The 17,893-nt window shown below is 43.5% G+C and overlaps 1 protein-coding gene across 2 annotated transcripts in view; it reads right to left on the minus strand.

Annotated features, from left to right (window-relative positions):
* Positions 1-17,893, minus strand: part of CDH23 (cadherin related 23) — a 1,769,196-nt gene that overhangs the window by 1,356,976 nt on the left and 394,327 nt on the right. For both annotated transcript variants that reach the window (XM_077454574.1, XM_077454575.1), the window contains exon 4: positions 7,055-7,197. In XM_077454574.1, the coding sequence (XP_077310700.1) occupies positions 7,055-7,197 (143 nt within the window). The remainder of the gene's footprint in view (positions 1-7,054; positions 7,198-17,893) is intronic.

The following is a 17,893-nucleotide window of genomic DNA, read 5'->3' on the forward strand; positions in this document are numbered from 1 at the left end:
TTTCCAGTACACTGCTAGGCCACTTGGGGGAGAGCGTCCCAGGGTGGGCATCTATGGTTGTGGACGGGCAGCTGGTGGACTAGTTCACTCCATGCCACCTTCCTTACCTCCCTCACTTCACTACCTCCAATCCCTTTTGTCCCCCGTCTTCCCCTCCTTACCTGTTTTTTTGTTCTCCCCTCCCCCTCTTCTCTTTTCTGTCTTTTCTTTCTCTGTGCATTACATTATCTTTGGTTCCTCCTGCTTTTTCTAACACGTTATAAGGTTTTGTTACATATAAGTGTAGCACTAACCCCCAAAGGAGCTGCTGGTTTTATTGGGCTTACTGTTACCTTCTTGACCTAGTGTGCGTCTAGGGGTTTCCCGTGCTTGATGGCCCAAAGAATTGTATAAACTGACACTGGATCCACTTTTGGGGATATTTATTTGACAATTAAACATAACAGTCTCTTAATGAAGGTGGGTTTAGGTAGGAAATTCAGGTACTCTTAGAACTGCAAAAGATAGGAAGTCTCTCACCATAGAAATCCAGAGAATTGCCGTTTGTAACTGGATTCTCACGGCTACCGGATAGACCTCCTCACTAGGCCTAGCAGTCGATAGAGTGTTCAATGAAAGCAAAGTCTCTGCCACAGACTTGAATTGTAACTGAGGAACGTAGTTGAATTTAGAGAGCTATCATATGGTACCAGTATCTTGCAGCTGGTCCGGCGATACCGTATGAGTGTAGATCCACTAGTGTCCTTCAACAGAGCCTCCAGGCTCTGAGAAGCCAGCCTTATGCATGGCCTTCTCCCGAAGAGTCCTCCCCTGGGTGCTTCTACAGTTCCTGGGCCTCTCCACAGATGAGACGGCACTGGACCACCTTTGAATCCTCCTCTCAGTTACTCTGCTTCAGGCTAGCCAGCCCCGAGACTTGAAATTGGATGGATCCGCACCCCAGGCCATGAGTGCCATGGGGGCTGCTCAGGAGGACCAGGACCAAGCAGATAGAAGGATCTTCTGGACTGGAACCCAGAAGAACATGACGTCAGTACCTTAAGTACCCTCTCCCAGAATGTACAGCAGGATGACACCCCCACTGGGCTGGTTCCAAGAAAGAGTGGCACTCAATACGCCTAGCTAAATTACGTTCTCACACCTGTCAGCGGTGACAGCGATACCTGTGGCCAAGCAGAACCGAGTACAATCCAACTAGACTGGTACTGAAACCATAATTTGGTATAATTAACCCTAAAGCCCAACCATGGTTTCAGGAACATTAAATTGAAAAAAACACAGCGCATGCTCTCTCCGTTGTGAAATAAAACCTGCCTATTACTGATGTTCTTTTTTTAATGGATGGAACAACTCACTGTTTGAAATGTACTTGGCTTATTTTCTTCTCCAATTTTTTTTTATCATTGTAAGCACCACTGCCAATGGTAAGTGTTTTGTTTAAATATGCTTAACTGATACGTTTGCAGGGCAGCTTGTTCTGTTGAAAACAACAGACTCACTGGTAGACATGTGCATTTGTTTTCGTCCGAATGCATTTTCGTCCGAATTTCAGCTATTTTCGTTTTCGTTTTGACAAACGATAATGAAAGCACAAAATCCGAAAAACGAAAGATCCGACATAAATAAATGCTTTATTTTCGTTTTCATTGTTACAACAGTTATAGAATAGGAGATTCGACATAACTCTGACAATAACAATCTGTCTATAGAACCTGTGGTCGAATGTGCCTAACCTTACCTCTATTAGTCAAGATTATATAGAGAAAATATTCGACAGAGAAAAAAGATTTGACAGAGAGAAAAGATTCTGCAAGTTACTGTCCTAAAAAGTGTTTGGGGACCTGGGTCCTGCACCAGGGGACATGTATCAATGCAAAAAAAAGTTTTAAAAACTGACGTTTTTTCAGGAGCAGTGATTTTAATAATGATTAAAGTGAAACAATAAAAGTGTAATATTCCTTTAAATTTCGTAGGGGGGGGGGGGGGGGGTGTCTATAGTATGCCTGTGAAGGGGCTCATGTTTCTGGTGCTTAGAACTGTCCCTGCACAAAGTGTCATTTATGCAGGAAAAAAAGTCCTTTAAAATCACTCGCAGCTATAATGAATTGTCGGCTCCGTAAAACAGAGAACACTTATTGAAAGTCATTGATAAAAAAATAAATAAATAAATAAAAAAGCGTGGGGGTCCCCCAAATTCAATTACCAGGCCCTTCAGGTCTGGTATGGATATTAAGGGGAACCCTGTCTCAAATTTAAGAAAAAAATTGCCGTGGGGTTCCCCCTAAATATCCATAACCAGACCCTTCAGGTCTGGTATGGATATTAAGGGGAACCCCGCGTCAAATTAAAAAAAAAATTGACGTGGGGGTCCCCCTAAAAATCCATACCAGACCCTTTATCCGAGCACGCAACCTGGCAGGCCGCAGGAAAAGAGGGGGGGGGACGAGAGAGAGCGGCCCCCCCTCCCTCCTGAACCGTACCAGGTCACATGCCCTCAACATTGGGAGGATGCTTTGGGGGTCTGTGACCCCTCAAAGCACCTTGTCCCCATGTTGATGAGGACAAGGGCCTCATCCCCACAACCGCGGCTGGTGGTTGTGGAGGTCTGTGGGCGGGGGGCTTATCAGAATCTGGAAGCCCCCTTTAACAAGGGGACCCCCAGATCCCCCCCCTGTTTGAAATGGTAAGGGGGTACAAAAGTACCCCTACCATTTCACAAAGAAAGTGTAAAAAATAGTTAAATAAGACAAACACACTTTTGAAAAATTCCTTTATTAAAAATAAAAAAAATAAAAAAAAGATTCCAGCGGCGGTAATCCACTCTTGCTATCCAGTGACGGACTGTCATCTCTCCAGCGATGGCTCATCTCATCCAGCGCAGCGAATCCGTCCTTCTGTCTCTGCGGAGGAGACACTGCAAGGATTCCGGCGGCCTGACGTTTCTTATATACGGAGGGCGGGGCCACCCGTCACCTGACCCCGCCCCCCCGGGGTTCCCTGTGACGTATGGGTGACCCCGCACCCCTCTGATGTAACACAGGCAGGTTTCCGTTACATCAGAGGGGGGCGGGGTCCATACGTCACAGGGAACCCCGGGTTTCCCCTTGCGTCAGAGGGGGGCGGGGTCAGGTGACGGGTGGCCCCGCCCTCCGTATATAAGAAACGTCAGGCCGCCGGAATCCTTGCAGTGTCTCCTCCATGGAGACAGAAGAAGGATGGATACGCTGCGCTGGATGAGATGAGACATCGCTGGAGAGATGACCGTCCGTCGCTGGATAGCAAGAGTGGATTACCACCGCTGGAATCTTTTTTTTATTTTTAATAAAGGAATTTTTCAAAAGTGTGTTTGTCTTATTTAACTATTTTTTACACTTTCTTTGTGAAATGGTAGGGGTACTTTTGTACCCCCTTACCATTTCAAACAGGGGGGGTGGGATCTGGGGGTCCCCTTGTTAAAGGGGGCTTCCAGATTCTGATAAGCCCCCCACCCGCAGACCTCCACAACCACCGGCCACGGTTGTGGGGATGAGGCCCTTGTCCTCATCAACATGGGGACAAGGTGCTTTGAGGGGTCACAGACCCCCAAAGCATCCTCCCAATGTTGAGGGCATGTGGCCTGGTACGGTTCAGGAGGGAGGGGGGGCGCTCTCTCGTCCCCCCCTCTTCTCCTGCGGCCTGCCAGTTTGCGTGCTCGGATAAAGGGTCTGGTATGGATTTTTAGGGGGACCCCACGTCAATTTTTTTTTAAATTTGACGCGGGGTTCCCCTTAATATCCATACCAGACCTGAAGGGCCTGGTAATTGAATTTGGGGGACCCCCACGCTTTTTTATTTATTTATTTTTTTATCAATGACTTTCAATGAGTGTTCTCTGTATTACGAGAGCCGACAATTCATAATAGCTGCGAGTGATTTTAAAGGACTTTTCCTGCATAAATGACACTTTGTGCAGGGACAGTTCTAAGCACCAGAAACATGAGCCCCTTCACAGGCATACTATAGACACCCCCCCCCCCCCCACGAAATTTAAAGGAATATTACACTTTTATTGTTTCACTTTAATCATTATTAAAATCACTGCTCCCGAAAAAACGGCCGTTTTTAAAACTTTTTTTTTGCATTGATACATGTCCTCTGGGGCAGGACCCGGGTCCCCAAACCCTTTTTAGGACAGTAACTTGCAAATTAGTCTTTAAAATTAGCACTTTAGATTTTGAACGTTGGAGTCCCATAGACTTTAATAGGGTTCTAAAGTATGCTGTATACTAGCTCCATCGAATCTTCTTTATACATTCGACAGACACCATAAGCCTTCAAAGACAGATTCGACCGTAATTCATGTGGATTTTCGGATGAATGCAATTTTTGAACGAAAAACGAAATAAATAAAAACGAATTTCGGGAGTAACTAAATAAATTAAGTTTTCGGACGAAAACGAAATTCTGAAACGAAATATTTTACTCTGCACATGTCTACTCACTGGTCAGATTACCAGGTGAAAATAAAGAAAGCACAAAAAATAAAACCAACACAGCCATCACATTTAAGAATAGGCAAGCTGCAATATAATAACTATTTGTTTTTGGGTTATGTGACAGACCCAACTGGGACGGGGGCTTTTGGAGGGGACTAAGGGCAAGCCTCCTACCCACTGATTTGGCCCATGGAGAAAGCATATCATTCTCCAATGATGGATAACATGATTAACGCTGAGTGTGAGGCTAGGATTAATTCTCTGAAGGAGGACAATAAAGCTTCCCTTTCTGGAGTGGATGGAAAGGTGTAATATTAATCTTGTACAAGTTAATAGTCAGAGGGAATATGGTGGCCCCTCCTGCCAACTGGGTTGGAGAAGCTCCTTCACTTGGGTAATATTTATCAACAATATCCCTCAAGAAATCTATGAAGATAAACGAATTCCACATTTTCATAAATTGTAGTTTATCTCATACACTGTTGTAGACTTTAGCCGGACAGTCTGGGGTGGGGTGAGATCACTATTTGTTATATGTGTCACTCATTGTCCCATTGTTTGCCTTCTAGGTGTGCATCCCCATTGTTAATTGAGTCGTCTATTGTTTCTGTCTATCTGATCATCTCTTGGAGAGGTGATTGATATTGTGACCACCGTACCTTGTTATCGAACCATTGTGGAATATTATGTGTTTTATGCTTATAATGTGTAATGAACTTTGTGTATCCAGGGTGGCGGGCTGGGTGCTGAATGAACTGGTCACCTAGGTTTATTTAAGTGACATGTTGTTTAATTAGTTCATAGTAATTAGACTGATGTTTATGTTGGCTGTTCCCTATCTATGTTAATTAGCATACTGTTTGCAGAATATGATCAAGCTCTTTTTGTGTGGTATATAAATTCTGTTTCTATGTGAGTGTACAATAAAGAGTTCCAGTTTGCATCTAAGCTAGTGCCGTTTAGTTTTGGGTGCCATATTCAGGTATAATACCTGGTTCCTGGGTCCTGACTGGAGGTACCTATATTTTGATGGAAGCCCCCAAACTGGGTGCTGGACGGTTCTGTCACAGGGTGAATGTCGGTTTAGAAAAACAGTGGACCAATGCATGCTGCCTTCATTTTTTTACATTTTCCCATGGTGTGACCCATGTAATGTTTCTAGGAATCTGATTACTTCCTGGAAGTGTCAAATTCTTGCCCTGGCATCTAGGACAAATCATATTTTATTATCTGTACATCCATAGCTGAAGTAGAGTCGTTCGTGCATAATAACTGTAAACTAAGCAGATGTAGGTTGCAATATATGCAGATTGGTGAAGGTGTCACTGCTGGCATTATTTAGTGCTCTGCTGTGTGCAAGTTCCTGCTATCAGCATCTCTGCCCTGTCATCGGATAAATAAGAGGCTTTTCAGTGTGCTTCAAACATAAATTAATGATAGCAGGGGAATACTACAAAGAATAACTGAGTGACAGCTCAGGGTCTGCCTGCGGCTGCTGATGTCACATCCAAGATGGCAGCGCCCAATAATAGTCTCATGTCTGTTTAATATCATAATATCATCATTAACTACATGACAATTAAATACAAAAAACAATGTGATTTAACATATACTCTTATGGCAAGCTTCCCACTAGTATGGAGACATGGTCTCTTTAAAGCAAACCTATCAGTCAAAAAACTATACTTGCAGCACACGTGAAATACAGGTTCCCTCTGATGGCTGTATGTGTGGTTGATTAGATTAATTCATTCTGGAAATGCATTACTAGAATGGATTAGCATATTTAGATATATGCCTCCTTATTTTTCAATAGGAATCTTTTTGGCCTGCCCAACTGCAGGCTTGGTAGAAAGTCACAGGAGGCCAAGTTACCAGTGACCACAAGGATTTGCAAAATTTAACAGCTGGGCACAAAGAATCAAATAGGAATACAATTTAAAGAGGTTTGTAAAGTCTCAGGTTTTTTCACCTTGGTGAAAAACCTCCTGCAAGCCCGCCTTTTACTTACCTGAACTCAATCGTTACAGCGATGGGGATGAGCACAGCAGCTCCAGCTGCTGTCTCTGGTCCTCATTGGATAGATTGATAGCAGCAGGAGCAATTGGCTCCCACTGCTGTCAATCAAATCCAGTGACCTGGGGGGCAGGGCTGAGTCCTGCGGTCTGTATCAATGGCCACAGCAGCAGAACTCCGGAGCAGGCCTGCACGAGTGCCCCCATGGAATGCGGCTTTCCGTGGGGGCACTCAATGCGGGGGAGGAGCCAGGAGCGCCACTGAGGGAACCCAGAAGAGGAGGATCGGGGCCATTCTGTACAAAACCCATGCACAGAGGAGGTAAATATAACATATTTGTTGTTTTAAACATAAAAAACCCAAACCTTTACTATCACTTTAAGGTAGTTTAGAGATAAGGTATGCTCTCTGTTTATGTGAATAGAAAATGTTTAAACCCAACTACATTATAGCAGTCATATCAAACCGGTTACATCCTTTATATAGTTCCACAAAAACGTAACTGAATTCATTTTTACTTCCTCTAAGCTATATTTTCAAGGTGTAATATAGAAAAGCAGTACCTCTCGATCCAATGGTTGTCTCAGCCAGACTACACCACTCTCACTTTGCACAGCAAAAAACTTTTGGGCTTCATCACCTACAATTCCAAACACCAGGGCATTTCCATCAGGGTCACGGGCAAGTAGCTGTGTTATTGATGATCCTGAAAGAGAATGTTGCTGATAATTAATCTTCAGATCATAGGTAGAAGGTAACAGTGAATTCATACTTCTACATTTTACAATTACACCTGTATTTTACACAAGTGTTTGTTGTACTGGGTTCCCTACTATTACAGCTTTTATGGTGCTATGGGACATTTTAGGTGTGCTTTTAGGCCCCGTTCAAATGGGGGCAATTTGGAATCTCAGGTATTCCAGATCACAGCCAAACAGTGCACATTTGTGTGCCATTCATCTTTAATATAACCCCTAACATGCCTCGATTGTCTCATGCTGCAAAATGTAAGTGCAAAATCGCTTATGGCTCAGGGCCAAAATTCTACCCCTGAGCTTCTTTGGAGCAACATTTGTGCGTAGGGCAATCCATCCAAGTGAAAGGGCTGCCCTATGTGCGATGTGCATTTCCACATACTGTGTACACAGCGTTAATGCCTATATAAAGTATGACACAGGTTTGTGAAATACAAGAGTTAAACACAATCCTCTGGCAGGTAAGCAGTATACTGTGTACTATATGTATTTCAGCATTATATTTTGTTGGTTGCCTGGAGTTTTACCTCATCAAGCATCAGAATTTATAGCGGTAATTTACTAAAGACAAATAGTCTGTGCACTTTGCAAGTGTCGCTTCACTAATTTTCCCAGAGCTTAGTGAACATGATGAAGCTCTGTTGATTTCTATTATCCAATCAAGTGCAGACAAAAAAAAAACTTTTTTTCTTTTCCTTGCACCTAATTGGGTATTCTTTATAAAATGAAGCTTCACCACATTCACTAAGCTCTTGGGAAAATTAGTGCAACTGTACTTGCAAAGTGCACAGACTATTCACCTTTAGCAAATCAACCCCATAGAGTATATAGCAAAGAACGGTGAGTTTAACTCCAATATGGTCAGAATGGAAGACAAGATATTAACTAATACTTACCAGTAATAATCCATACAGATTAACAGTCATATGACTTAGCAAGCACAAACACAAAGGATCAAAATCTATCAAATGCAGTTAGTTTGGAGTTTTAAGCTGGGTTCACACTAGTGTGAATTGGATGCGTGTTTCTCTCTATGGAGCCAAATCACAGATCACTGCAGCTGCTCCGGTGTGATTTGCACTTTGTCTGTTTCAGGTCCGAATGCAGCCAAACATTTGGTCTGAAATTGGACCTGAAATAGTGAACGATGGGCCGCTGTGTGCTCATATATGAACTCAGCCTCGTTCTGCATACCTGTGACCCATTTTCAGCAGGCACGGGCTGACATTACAGAGCTGGTCCAGACAAAAAAACTGGATCCACTCACATGCCTGGAATGGCACGTGGCTCAGCCTCTCTGTGAGCCACCTCCACAGCCCAGCGCTCTAGTGAGCATGGGGGGCAGAGCGCAGGGGTGGGGGGGGGGGCAGAGCAGAGAACTGGTGACTGAGAACTGAGCGATTGGCAGTGCTTAATCACTCGGTTCTCAGTCTTAGAGCCATGGGAGGAAAGATGCAGCATTGGTCCACCAGGGTAAAAAAATTCTGGAAAAAACACAAACCCTATACTTCTTTTTTACTGTAAGAGCTGGTTCACACTGGGACGACTTGTCAGGCAACTTAGCCGCCTGACAAGTCAAGTCCTATTCTGTACAATGGAACCATTCTAATAGGAACGACTCAAGTCGCTCCAACTTAGAAAAGGGTTCCTGTACTACTTTGAGGGTGACTTGAGGCGACTTGCATTAACTTCTATGTAGAAGTCATTTTGCAAGTCACCGCTGCTGTCGTGTGCAGGTCGCCTACAGCAGTCTTGCTGCCTCAGTGTGGTCCGGCTCTGAGTGATACATTTTACTGGCTTACTTAAAGATGATCTCCATCTTTAACCCCCCCTTAAATCTCCAATCTGGACCAAACAAACTATTTACTGCACTAATAGGTGCGCTTTCTGGGCATGCTGTATTAACTGTATGTAGCCTCAGCTTCATAGAGTACACAGCACTGTGCTCTGGCAGTAAGATTTCACTGCTGGAACAAAATACAACAGGATGACAACTGCTCGGTCAATAACAGGACACTTTGGACTATGAATGAAAACAAAGCTTCCTCTGGCTCAAGCAAAGATCCCTTCCACCTCAGCCAATCAGTGCAAGCCTTGTATTCATTCACAGAATGCAAAGCTCCCCATGAATGGCTGAGTAAGAGTGAGATGGGAAGTCCCTATCCCACTGCTGGAACACAACGCTGTATACAGTATGCTGAGGCTACATTCAGTTAATATAGTACACCCAGCAATCACACCTGTTAGAGCAGTCAGCAGCTCATTTTAGCCAGACTGGCCCAAACAAACTACTTAAAGGGTTATTCAATGTTGAGATCAGCTTAAAAGATGTACATTTTCTGGAAGTCTTAAATCACTTTATCAGACTTTATATAAATATGTGGGTTTTAGAAACCCATTCATTGTATGAATAGTTACATGAAGGAGCAATAAAATCTAAATATTTTTTTTCTTGACACACAGGAGTTGCAGAGACTGCGGTCAGGGGTTAGGCTATAGAGACAGGAATGAGTTTAGAAGTGTTATTGTGATAATTGACTCGAAGGCTTAAAAAGATCTGGAAGAGATGGCTTGGTGCCAGACACCACAACGTACCTTCAAAGATCTAATGGAGCCAATGCCTTGAAGGGTCAGGGCTGTTTTGGTGGCAAAAGTGGGACCTACTCAATATTAGGTGGGTGGTCACAAAATTATGGCTGATCAATGTATATGTTCCAAATGAAAGCGTTAATCGACTAGCGCTAGGAAGCACACTACACAAATGAGCCTAAAAACTTTTGTATTTCTATTTTTATCTGTTTAATCAAATATTTCAAGATATTGAGAAAAGTAAAAAACACCTCCCTTCTCAGAGGTTAACAAATTACAATACAATACCGACCTGGATCGGGTAAGAGTCACAAAGGTAATATGTAGCATGCCCGTACATATAGCGACATACAGCAACAAAATGTATACAATTAGGAAGCATTCTGATAAAGACAAGCAACTAAGGGATAGTTTACACTTGCTTCAAAACTTGGCTTCAGACATGCTTTGTTAAAGCTCTCTGAACACGTCAAACCTCATGTCACTAAATAAAATGGTTAGCTTACAGTCCTGTTTACACCTTGCTTTTGCTTTGCTTCAAAAATTATACCCCATGTCACTTTAGTGGTGCTTCAAAGCATCATCAAAGTCTCTATAGAAGATGACAAAGCTTGCTTGAAGCACCTGCAGCTTTTGAAAGTCTTTAATTCAGCTTTAGCTTCATTTTGTTTTGGAGAACTATATACACACACACACACACACACACACACACACACACACACACACACACACACACACACACACACACACACACACACACGGCATCTGTCAAGCTTTAACAGAGCATTACGGAAGCATGACTGACGCTTCACCCAAGCATCACCAAAGCTTCATCAAAGCACCACCATAGCTTCAAAAAATCATAAAAGCATGTTGAAGCGGTAGGCACTTTAATGTGTGTTGAAGCCAAAGCAAGTGTAAAATGAGCCCTAGCAGGAATTTATATTGTAAATCAACATACTATTTAAACCTATGTTTTAAATGCAAATTGTTAAAGGGGATTTTTTTTGTGTTTTGTTTTTATTTTTGCTGGATAGCTGCTAAGTGTACTGAAAAAAAATAGTTTTGTTTGTTCTGGCTAATTTGTCATTCAAGGATTCTGAAAGACCAAGACAACTGGTATCTGTTAGTAGTGCCATTCTGCTGGTCTCAGTGCTCCATCTTCAGAATCCCGATATATATAATCCTGAAGTAAACAATGACCTTGCTGGAGAGTAAAGTTGTGTACACACTAAAGGAATATTGGAAGAAAAATTCTGTACGTGGCACAATTGTTCGTTTTTTGCATAGTGTGTACACAACTTTCAACATTCGATTCAGACTTTCCACAAGAAAAAATTCTGATGGAAAAAACGTCCAAATTTCTCTCGTACGTGAACAGAACTAACAATTTTCATTTAATGTGTACTGTTTTCGCACATGAAAAATTATATACGAAAGACTGTGCATGATCAGAAACAACTAACAACAATAATCTATGCTACAATGTTTCTAATCCAAATCTGTCTACTTACTCCTCACCTCTTTCCTTCAGTCTCCTCTCGCATTACTAACTGATCAGCATGGATGTCACACCATTTCCTTAAACGAAATCTCTCAAAAACTGAGCTGCTATTATTCCCCCCCCCCCAACCATGCCCTCCTCTATGACTTTCCATCAAAATCAATAATGTAACCATCTATCCCTCACCCCATGTCAGGGTACTCGGTGTAATCCTAGACTCTGACCTGTCCTTTCAGCCCCAAATCCAATTGTTGTCAAAAGCTTGTAGACCTCACCTCTGTAACATTTCTAAAATTCTCCCCCTTTTAACAAATGAAACCACCAGGCTACTCATTCACTCCCTCGTTATCTCTCACCTTGACTATTGCAACTCCCTTCTCATTGGCCGACCTCTACCCTCTTCAGTCTATCATGAATGCTGCTGCCAGACTCACCTACCTTACCAACCGCTCAGTGTCTGCCACCCCTCTCCTCCAATCCCTACACTAACTCCCGATCATCCAGCAAATTTTAATTCAAAATACTAACTACAACATACAAAGCCATTCACAACTCTGCCTCGAGCTACATCACCAATCTTGTCTCCAAATATCACCCAAATCATCCACCCCACTCCTCTCAAGATCTCCTACTCTTAAGCTCCCTTGTCTCTTCTTCCCATGCTCGTTTCCAGGATTTATCCAGAGCCTCTCCCATCCTACCTCAACCTGTCAGCTATCTTCTACTCTAGCTGACTTCAGGCAAAAAACTCATCTCTTCAGGGAAGTCTATCGCGACTCCAGCTAATCTTTTAACACTTCCATCAGATCATTCCCCACAGTTACGATTGTTTGTACCACCTGCCCCATTAGATTGTAAGCCTTCTGAGCAGGGCCCTCTTAATCCTCTTGTATTGTAACGGTATTGTCTCCCTTTTATATTGTAAAGTGCTGCGTAATCTGTTGCTATATAGATCCTGTATAATAATAATAATATTGGGCAAACAGTCAAGCCAAACATTAAAGCTTAAAAAAAAAAGCCTTGGTCATTTTTAATTTTCATAAATTAGAACCATTCTCGAGCTGGACTTGCTGTGAAACATTCTTCGCCAGATTTTCTTATAGTGTGTACCCAGCTTTAGATTCAGCAGTGCCAATGGTTTGAGAATTATCAAAAAAGAAATGTCATGACCCTAAACAAGGTGTCTGTATTAATAAAGAAGACAATATTGGGTTTAGGATTGAGATAGTGACCTTGTAGAAGTAGGTTGACCTTTATGGAAGCGAGACTACACCCCCCCCCCCCCCCCCCCACCAATTTCAGGCATTTCTTCAGAAAAAGTATAATTGGCAGTTCTGACAGAAGGCTCTATGGCATAAAAAAGGGTGCAGGAATGACAGCACCTGAGATTCTATGATTAAGCCCATTGGATTGAACACACTGTTTAGCACCAATAAAGCTTGTTGCAAAAAATAAAATAAAAAGAAGAATAATTGGCAGTTCTGCAGAGGGAGTTCTTTTCTGAAAAACCTGAGGGCTAGCTCCACTGCTTTCAGCCCCTTCCAATTGGACGATCTGAGCAAGAAGGGAACCCAGATGAGCCCCCCAGCCCTTGCCACTTGTGTCTGTGGTTACTATCTCAGAAACTGGAATCAACCACAGATGTCCCTGCGACAGGTTTGTTTCCCCCCTCCTCCACCACCAGAGAGATCTCTTTACCTGGTGAGGAACGTGTACTAAGGTGTCTAGGTCCCTCTGGCTGTGATCCCACACCCTTAGTACAAATGTCTGCAGGGGGCGAAAGTGCAGTCCTGCCCACTGCACTGCTGGGAGGGTAGAGGTAAGAAGGCCCAGCGTTGATATTAGAGACCTGTTGGAGACCTGTTGGCTACACTGAAGAGAGGCTGCTGCTCTGTCCAGTTTCAGTATTTTCTCAGTCGGGAGAAAAACTCTCAACAGCATTGAGTCCAGCAGGTATCCTAGGTACACAATACGCTGTAAAGGAATGAGGCTGGACTTTTCTAAGTTCAGCAACCACCCCAGGCGTATTAGGACCCTTTTTTTTTAGATCAAGGTCTTTGAGTAGCTGCTCTGGGGAAACTGCAAATAGGAGCAGGTCGTCCAGATACGCTATAACTGACACTCCCTGGAGTCACAGGAAAGCCATGGCCTCCGCCAAGACCTTTGTGAATATGCAGGGCGAGGTGGATAGCCTGAAAGGCAGTGCCTGAAACTGTAGATGCACTATTACACCATCCAGGTCTATTGCTAAACGGAGAAACCTCTGAGAGGTTTCTGCGATAGGGACATGTAAATACGCGTCCCTCAGGTCCAGAGAGACCGTGAAGCAACTGTGCCGAAGCAGGGCTCTGACCATGAAGATTGACTCCATGCGGAATCTCTTTTTAGTTAATTGACCTGTTTAGGGGTTTTAAATTGAGAATCAATCTGAATTTTCCCGAGGGTTTTTTCACCAAAAATATATGGGAATAGAATCCCTCTCCTTCCTCCCCCTTGGCACTCTGCGAACTATCCTCTGATCTTCTAGTTCCCTTAGAGCCTCTAACAAAGTGAGTGACAAGGAACCTTTGTAGGGGAGGTCTTGTAAACTCCAGGAGGTACCCCCTTTTTATGACCCCCAGGATGAATCTGTTGGGGGAGGTTGTCTCCCACTGCAGAAGGAAGGCCCCCAGTCTTCCTCCCACCGCACCTGAGGAGTCATTGATCTTTGCAAGCTTTTTCAGGAAGGTGAAAAATCGCCCCTACCACTTTGACCCCAAGTTTTCTTTTGCCCTTCAGGCTCTGGAGCCTTCCTATGCTTTTGCGGACGAAAACTATTTTTTGTTTGTGCTGGGGCCTTCCGTTTGAGAGGGTAGGACTTTTTGTCCGCCGTAAGGTACAGGACAGTATCTAACCCGGGACCAAAGAGGAGATCACCTGTCAGGGGTATCCCACACAACTTGACTTTAGAGGCACCGTTGCCAGGCCAAGTCTTCAGCCAGAGGGCTCTTATGGCCGAGTTGGCCAGAGCCGCTGACCTGGCTGACATGCAGACTGATTCTGCCGAGGCATCTGCTATGTATGCGATACCTTGTAGAATCGTGGGGGACGAGGACAGAATAGTATCCTTACCTGTACCAGCTTCAATGTGCTCCTGAATCTGGGAGAGCCAATGTTCTAAATTGCGGCTACAACAGTAACAGCCATTTCTGGTTTTAGGTTTCCTATTGTTGAATCCCATGTCACGCTTCAAAATTGTGCCCGCTTGTGGAATGGCGTCAAACTTTTAGCCTCAAAAATCTCCATAAGCGACATTTAAAAAATTCTACAGGTTGCATTTTTTGCGTTACAGAGGAGGTCTAGGGCTAGAATTATTGCTCTCATTCTACCGATCGCGGCGATACCTCACATGTATGGTTTAACCACCGTTTTCGTATGCGCTCGCTTCTGTGCGCAAGCTCGTCGTGATGCTGTGTTTTTAAAAACCTTTTTTTTTTCCTCATTTATTTTAATTGATTTTATTTATTTTTACACTGTTTAAAAAAAAAAAAAAATGGATCACTTTTATTCCTATTACAAGGAATGTAAACATCCCTTGTAATAGAAAAAAGCATGACATGTCCTCTTAAATATGAGATCTGGGGTCAAAAAGTCCTCAGATCTCATATTTGGACTAAAATGCAAAAAAAAAAAAAGAAAAAATGACATTTAAAAAAAATATACCTTTAAGAGGTATGGGTGGAAGTGACGTTTTGACGTTGCTTCCGCCCTCCTATGGTATAAAGACGAGTGGGGGCCATCTTGGCCTCACTCGTCTCCATACCCAGCTAGCAAAAGGACCCGATCGCCTCCGCCGCTACCGACGGCTCCGGTAAGCGGCGGACGGTGCGGGAGGGTGGCGGAGGGGTGGCACCTCTCCCGCCGCCGATAGCGGTGATCTCGCGGCGAATCCGCCGCAGAGACCACCGTTATCGTACAGAGGACCGGCGCCTGAAGAGATGGATATCTCGGTTGTGGCAGCAGAGCTTCTTTACAGAGGCTGTCAATCCAGACACCTGTTCAGATTCCCTCTCTCTAACCAGGGAGTCTATGCAATCTTTACACAAGAACTCTGTCCATAATTCCCCCAAAATATCTCTACAGGAGGCACACTTCCTCTTGGAGCCATGAGTTGACTTTGTCTTTTCTGTAGCTTTCTGCAATACATGTACCAAAAAAGGCAGAAAAAGCACATTACTTTTAAGCAGGCAGAAAACAACCCCTGAGAGTGCACTAGACCCACCTATTAAGGGATCTGAGCCTCCCCCCAGATATGACCCATACAAGGAGGGGCCATCCTGGATAGAGAGGACCCTTCCCCGGGTGCTCTTACCTTAGGAAGGCTGGAGGTAGTATCAGTGCTCGAAAAGGAAGGGGTGGCTTCTGTTGCGGGCAAGTACTGCTCGTTTTCAACCTGGAAGCCCCTGCTTCCCTAGGGGTTCTTAAATGGCCACAGTCCCCCTGACTGCTCTCAAGCCCGGTCCCGTGCAGTGTCTCCCCCCCCAGAGCAAACACTAATAACTGAGGTCAGGCAGGAGAAGTAAGACTTTATGGGCTGGTGCAGTGTTTCCTAGAGGAAGAGGAGGAGATTATCCCTCATAGTGGCTGTCCTGAATGAGGCAATAAGGGAAAGTTCAATTTTAGTCTCAATAGACCAGAGCACCTTCCTCCATACATTTTGGGAGTCTCTCACGTGCCTTTTCGCAGACTCAAAACGTGCCATTTTGTTTTTGCTGAAAGTAACGGCTTTTTTCTGGCCACTTTGCCATAAAGCCCAACTCTATGGAGTGTATGGCTTATTGTTGTCGTATGTACACATACTCCACTCTCTGCTGTGGAACTCTGCAGCTCCTCCAGGTCTCCTCCTAGGTCTCTGTACTGCCCTCCTTGCCCAGTCCGTAAGTTTTGGTGTGGGCCGTCTTTTAGCAATTTTGCTGTGCAATGTTCTTTCCATTTGGTTATGATAGATTTGATGGTGCTCCTAGAGATTATCAAAAATTATATATTTTTTTTTAACCTGACCCTGACCCAGTACTTCTCAAAATTGTCCCTTACTTGTTTGGAGAGTTTCTTGGTTTTCATGGCAGTGTTTGGTCAGTGGTGCCTCTTGCTTAGGTGTTGCAGCCTCTGGGGCCTTTCAAAAAGATGTGTATATATAATGACAGATCATGTGACACTTAGATTGCACACAGGTGGACATCATTTCACTAAATATGGGACTTCTGAAGGTAATCAGTTGCACCAGAGCCTTTTATGGGCTTCATAACAAAGGGGGTGAATACATACGCACATGCCAGTCATCATTTTTTTATTTCTGAAAAATAGTTTTATGTATATATTTTTCTAATTTTACTTCCCCAACTTAGACTATTGTGTTCTGATCCATCACATATAATTCCGATTAAAAAAAAACATTGAACTAAAGGCTGTAATGTAACAAAATGGGTAAAAAGCCAAGGGGGGTGAATACATTTGCAAGGCACTGTACCTGTTTGCACACTGCAGGTAAACCTAGGAAGCCAACCTGGCCTTGTATTTGCAGCACTGCCAAGGTCCAGTGACTAGTGATAGCAGGTTTAAAAACTCAATATAAACTTTTAGCAAAAAAATATGTAGGAGAATAATGACTTAAAGCAGGGTTTGAACTCCTTCCAATTGTAACAGAAACATGCAGATAACAGCACTTTTCTTGCATATGAATGAAAGAACTGTTTGTCGATCCTTACCTTAATTGACTTGGACCATAGTCCCCTTGTCCTCGTTTCAGGCACATTTATAGAAGGTAACTCTGCAAATAACGAGGACCTCGAGAATACAGCTGGAGAATGGCATTTAACTGTCTGACAATCCTCCTTCAGTTCGGAGCGCAAATTTTAAACCATTTTTCTAAATACATAGCCCATTTGCAGAATGTCATAGCTACATCTGCTGGGCACAGATATAATGTTTGTTTGCAGCTGCACTGAGCAGTAAAAATTGGGATGTTTCCATTTTCTGAGCCTATTTATTGCGTTACATGTTCATTTATTTATAAGAGCTTTAAAAATTGACTGAATTTCCTAGTTGAAACATCACAATATCTTCTCAAAATTGTTGGAAACTCATTCATCGCTCACGTCTTCATCACTGCATAATTATCAATAGCCTATTTAAAAGTTCTAAATTAGTATGCATTTATGCAAAGATGACAAAATACTGTTCTTAGATGAGCAACCTGCTGGGTGCAATCATTCCCAAAATATACCTTTAGGCTGCGTTGAGCCTAAAAGTTCAGCCCGGATTTCCCTGCATCCAAATCGCATGTCAGGTGCCTGTGACCAGCTCTCTATGGAGCTGGTTCACACAGCTTCAGGGCGGCTACAGAGCGAGATGCACAGAAGTCTCGCGTGTCTTCTGGTCTGTTTCAGATCCAAATTCAGCCCAAAATTCTGACAGAAAACGGACCTGAAATGGTGAGTAGGGACACACCAGACCCCTGCTGTGAGCCACTCTGTTCAGAAGTGTGAACCCAGCCTCAAGTTTAGTAGAACTTTCTG

This window comes from Lithobates pipiens, unplaced genomic scaffold, assembly GCF_037356315.1.
Source record: "Lithobates pipiens isolate NorthernLeopardFrog02 unplaced genomic scaffold, aLitPip1_a1.2 Scaffold_25, whole genome shotgun sequence".
NCBI lineage: Eukaryota > Metazoa > Chordata > Amphibia > Anura > Ranidae > Lithobates > Lithobates pipiens.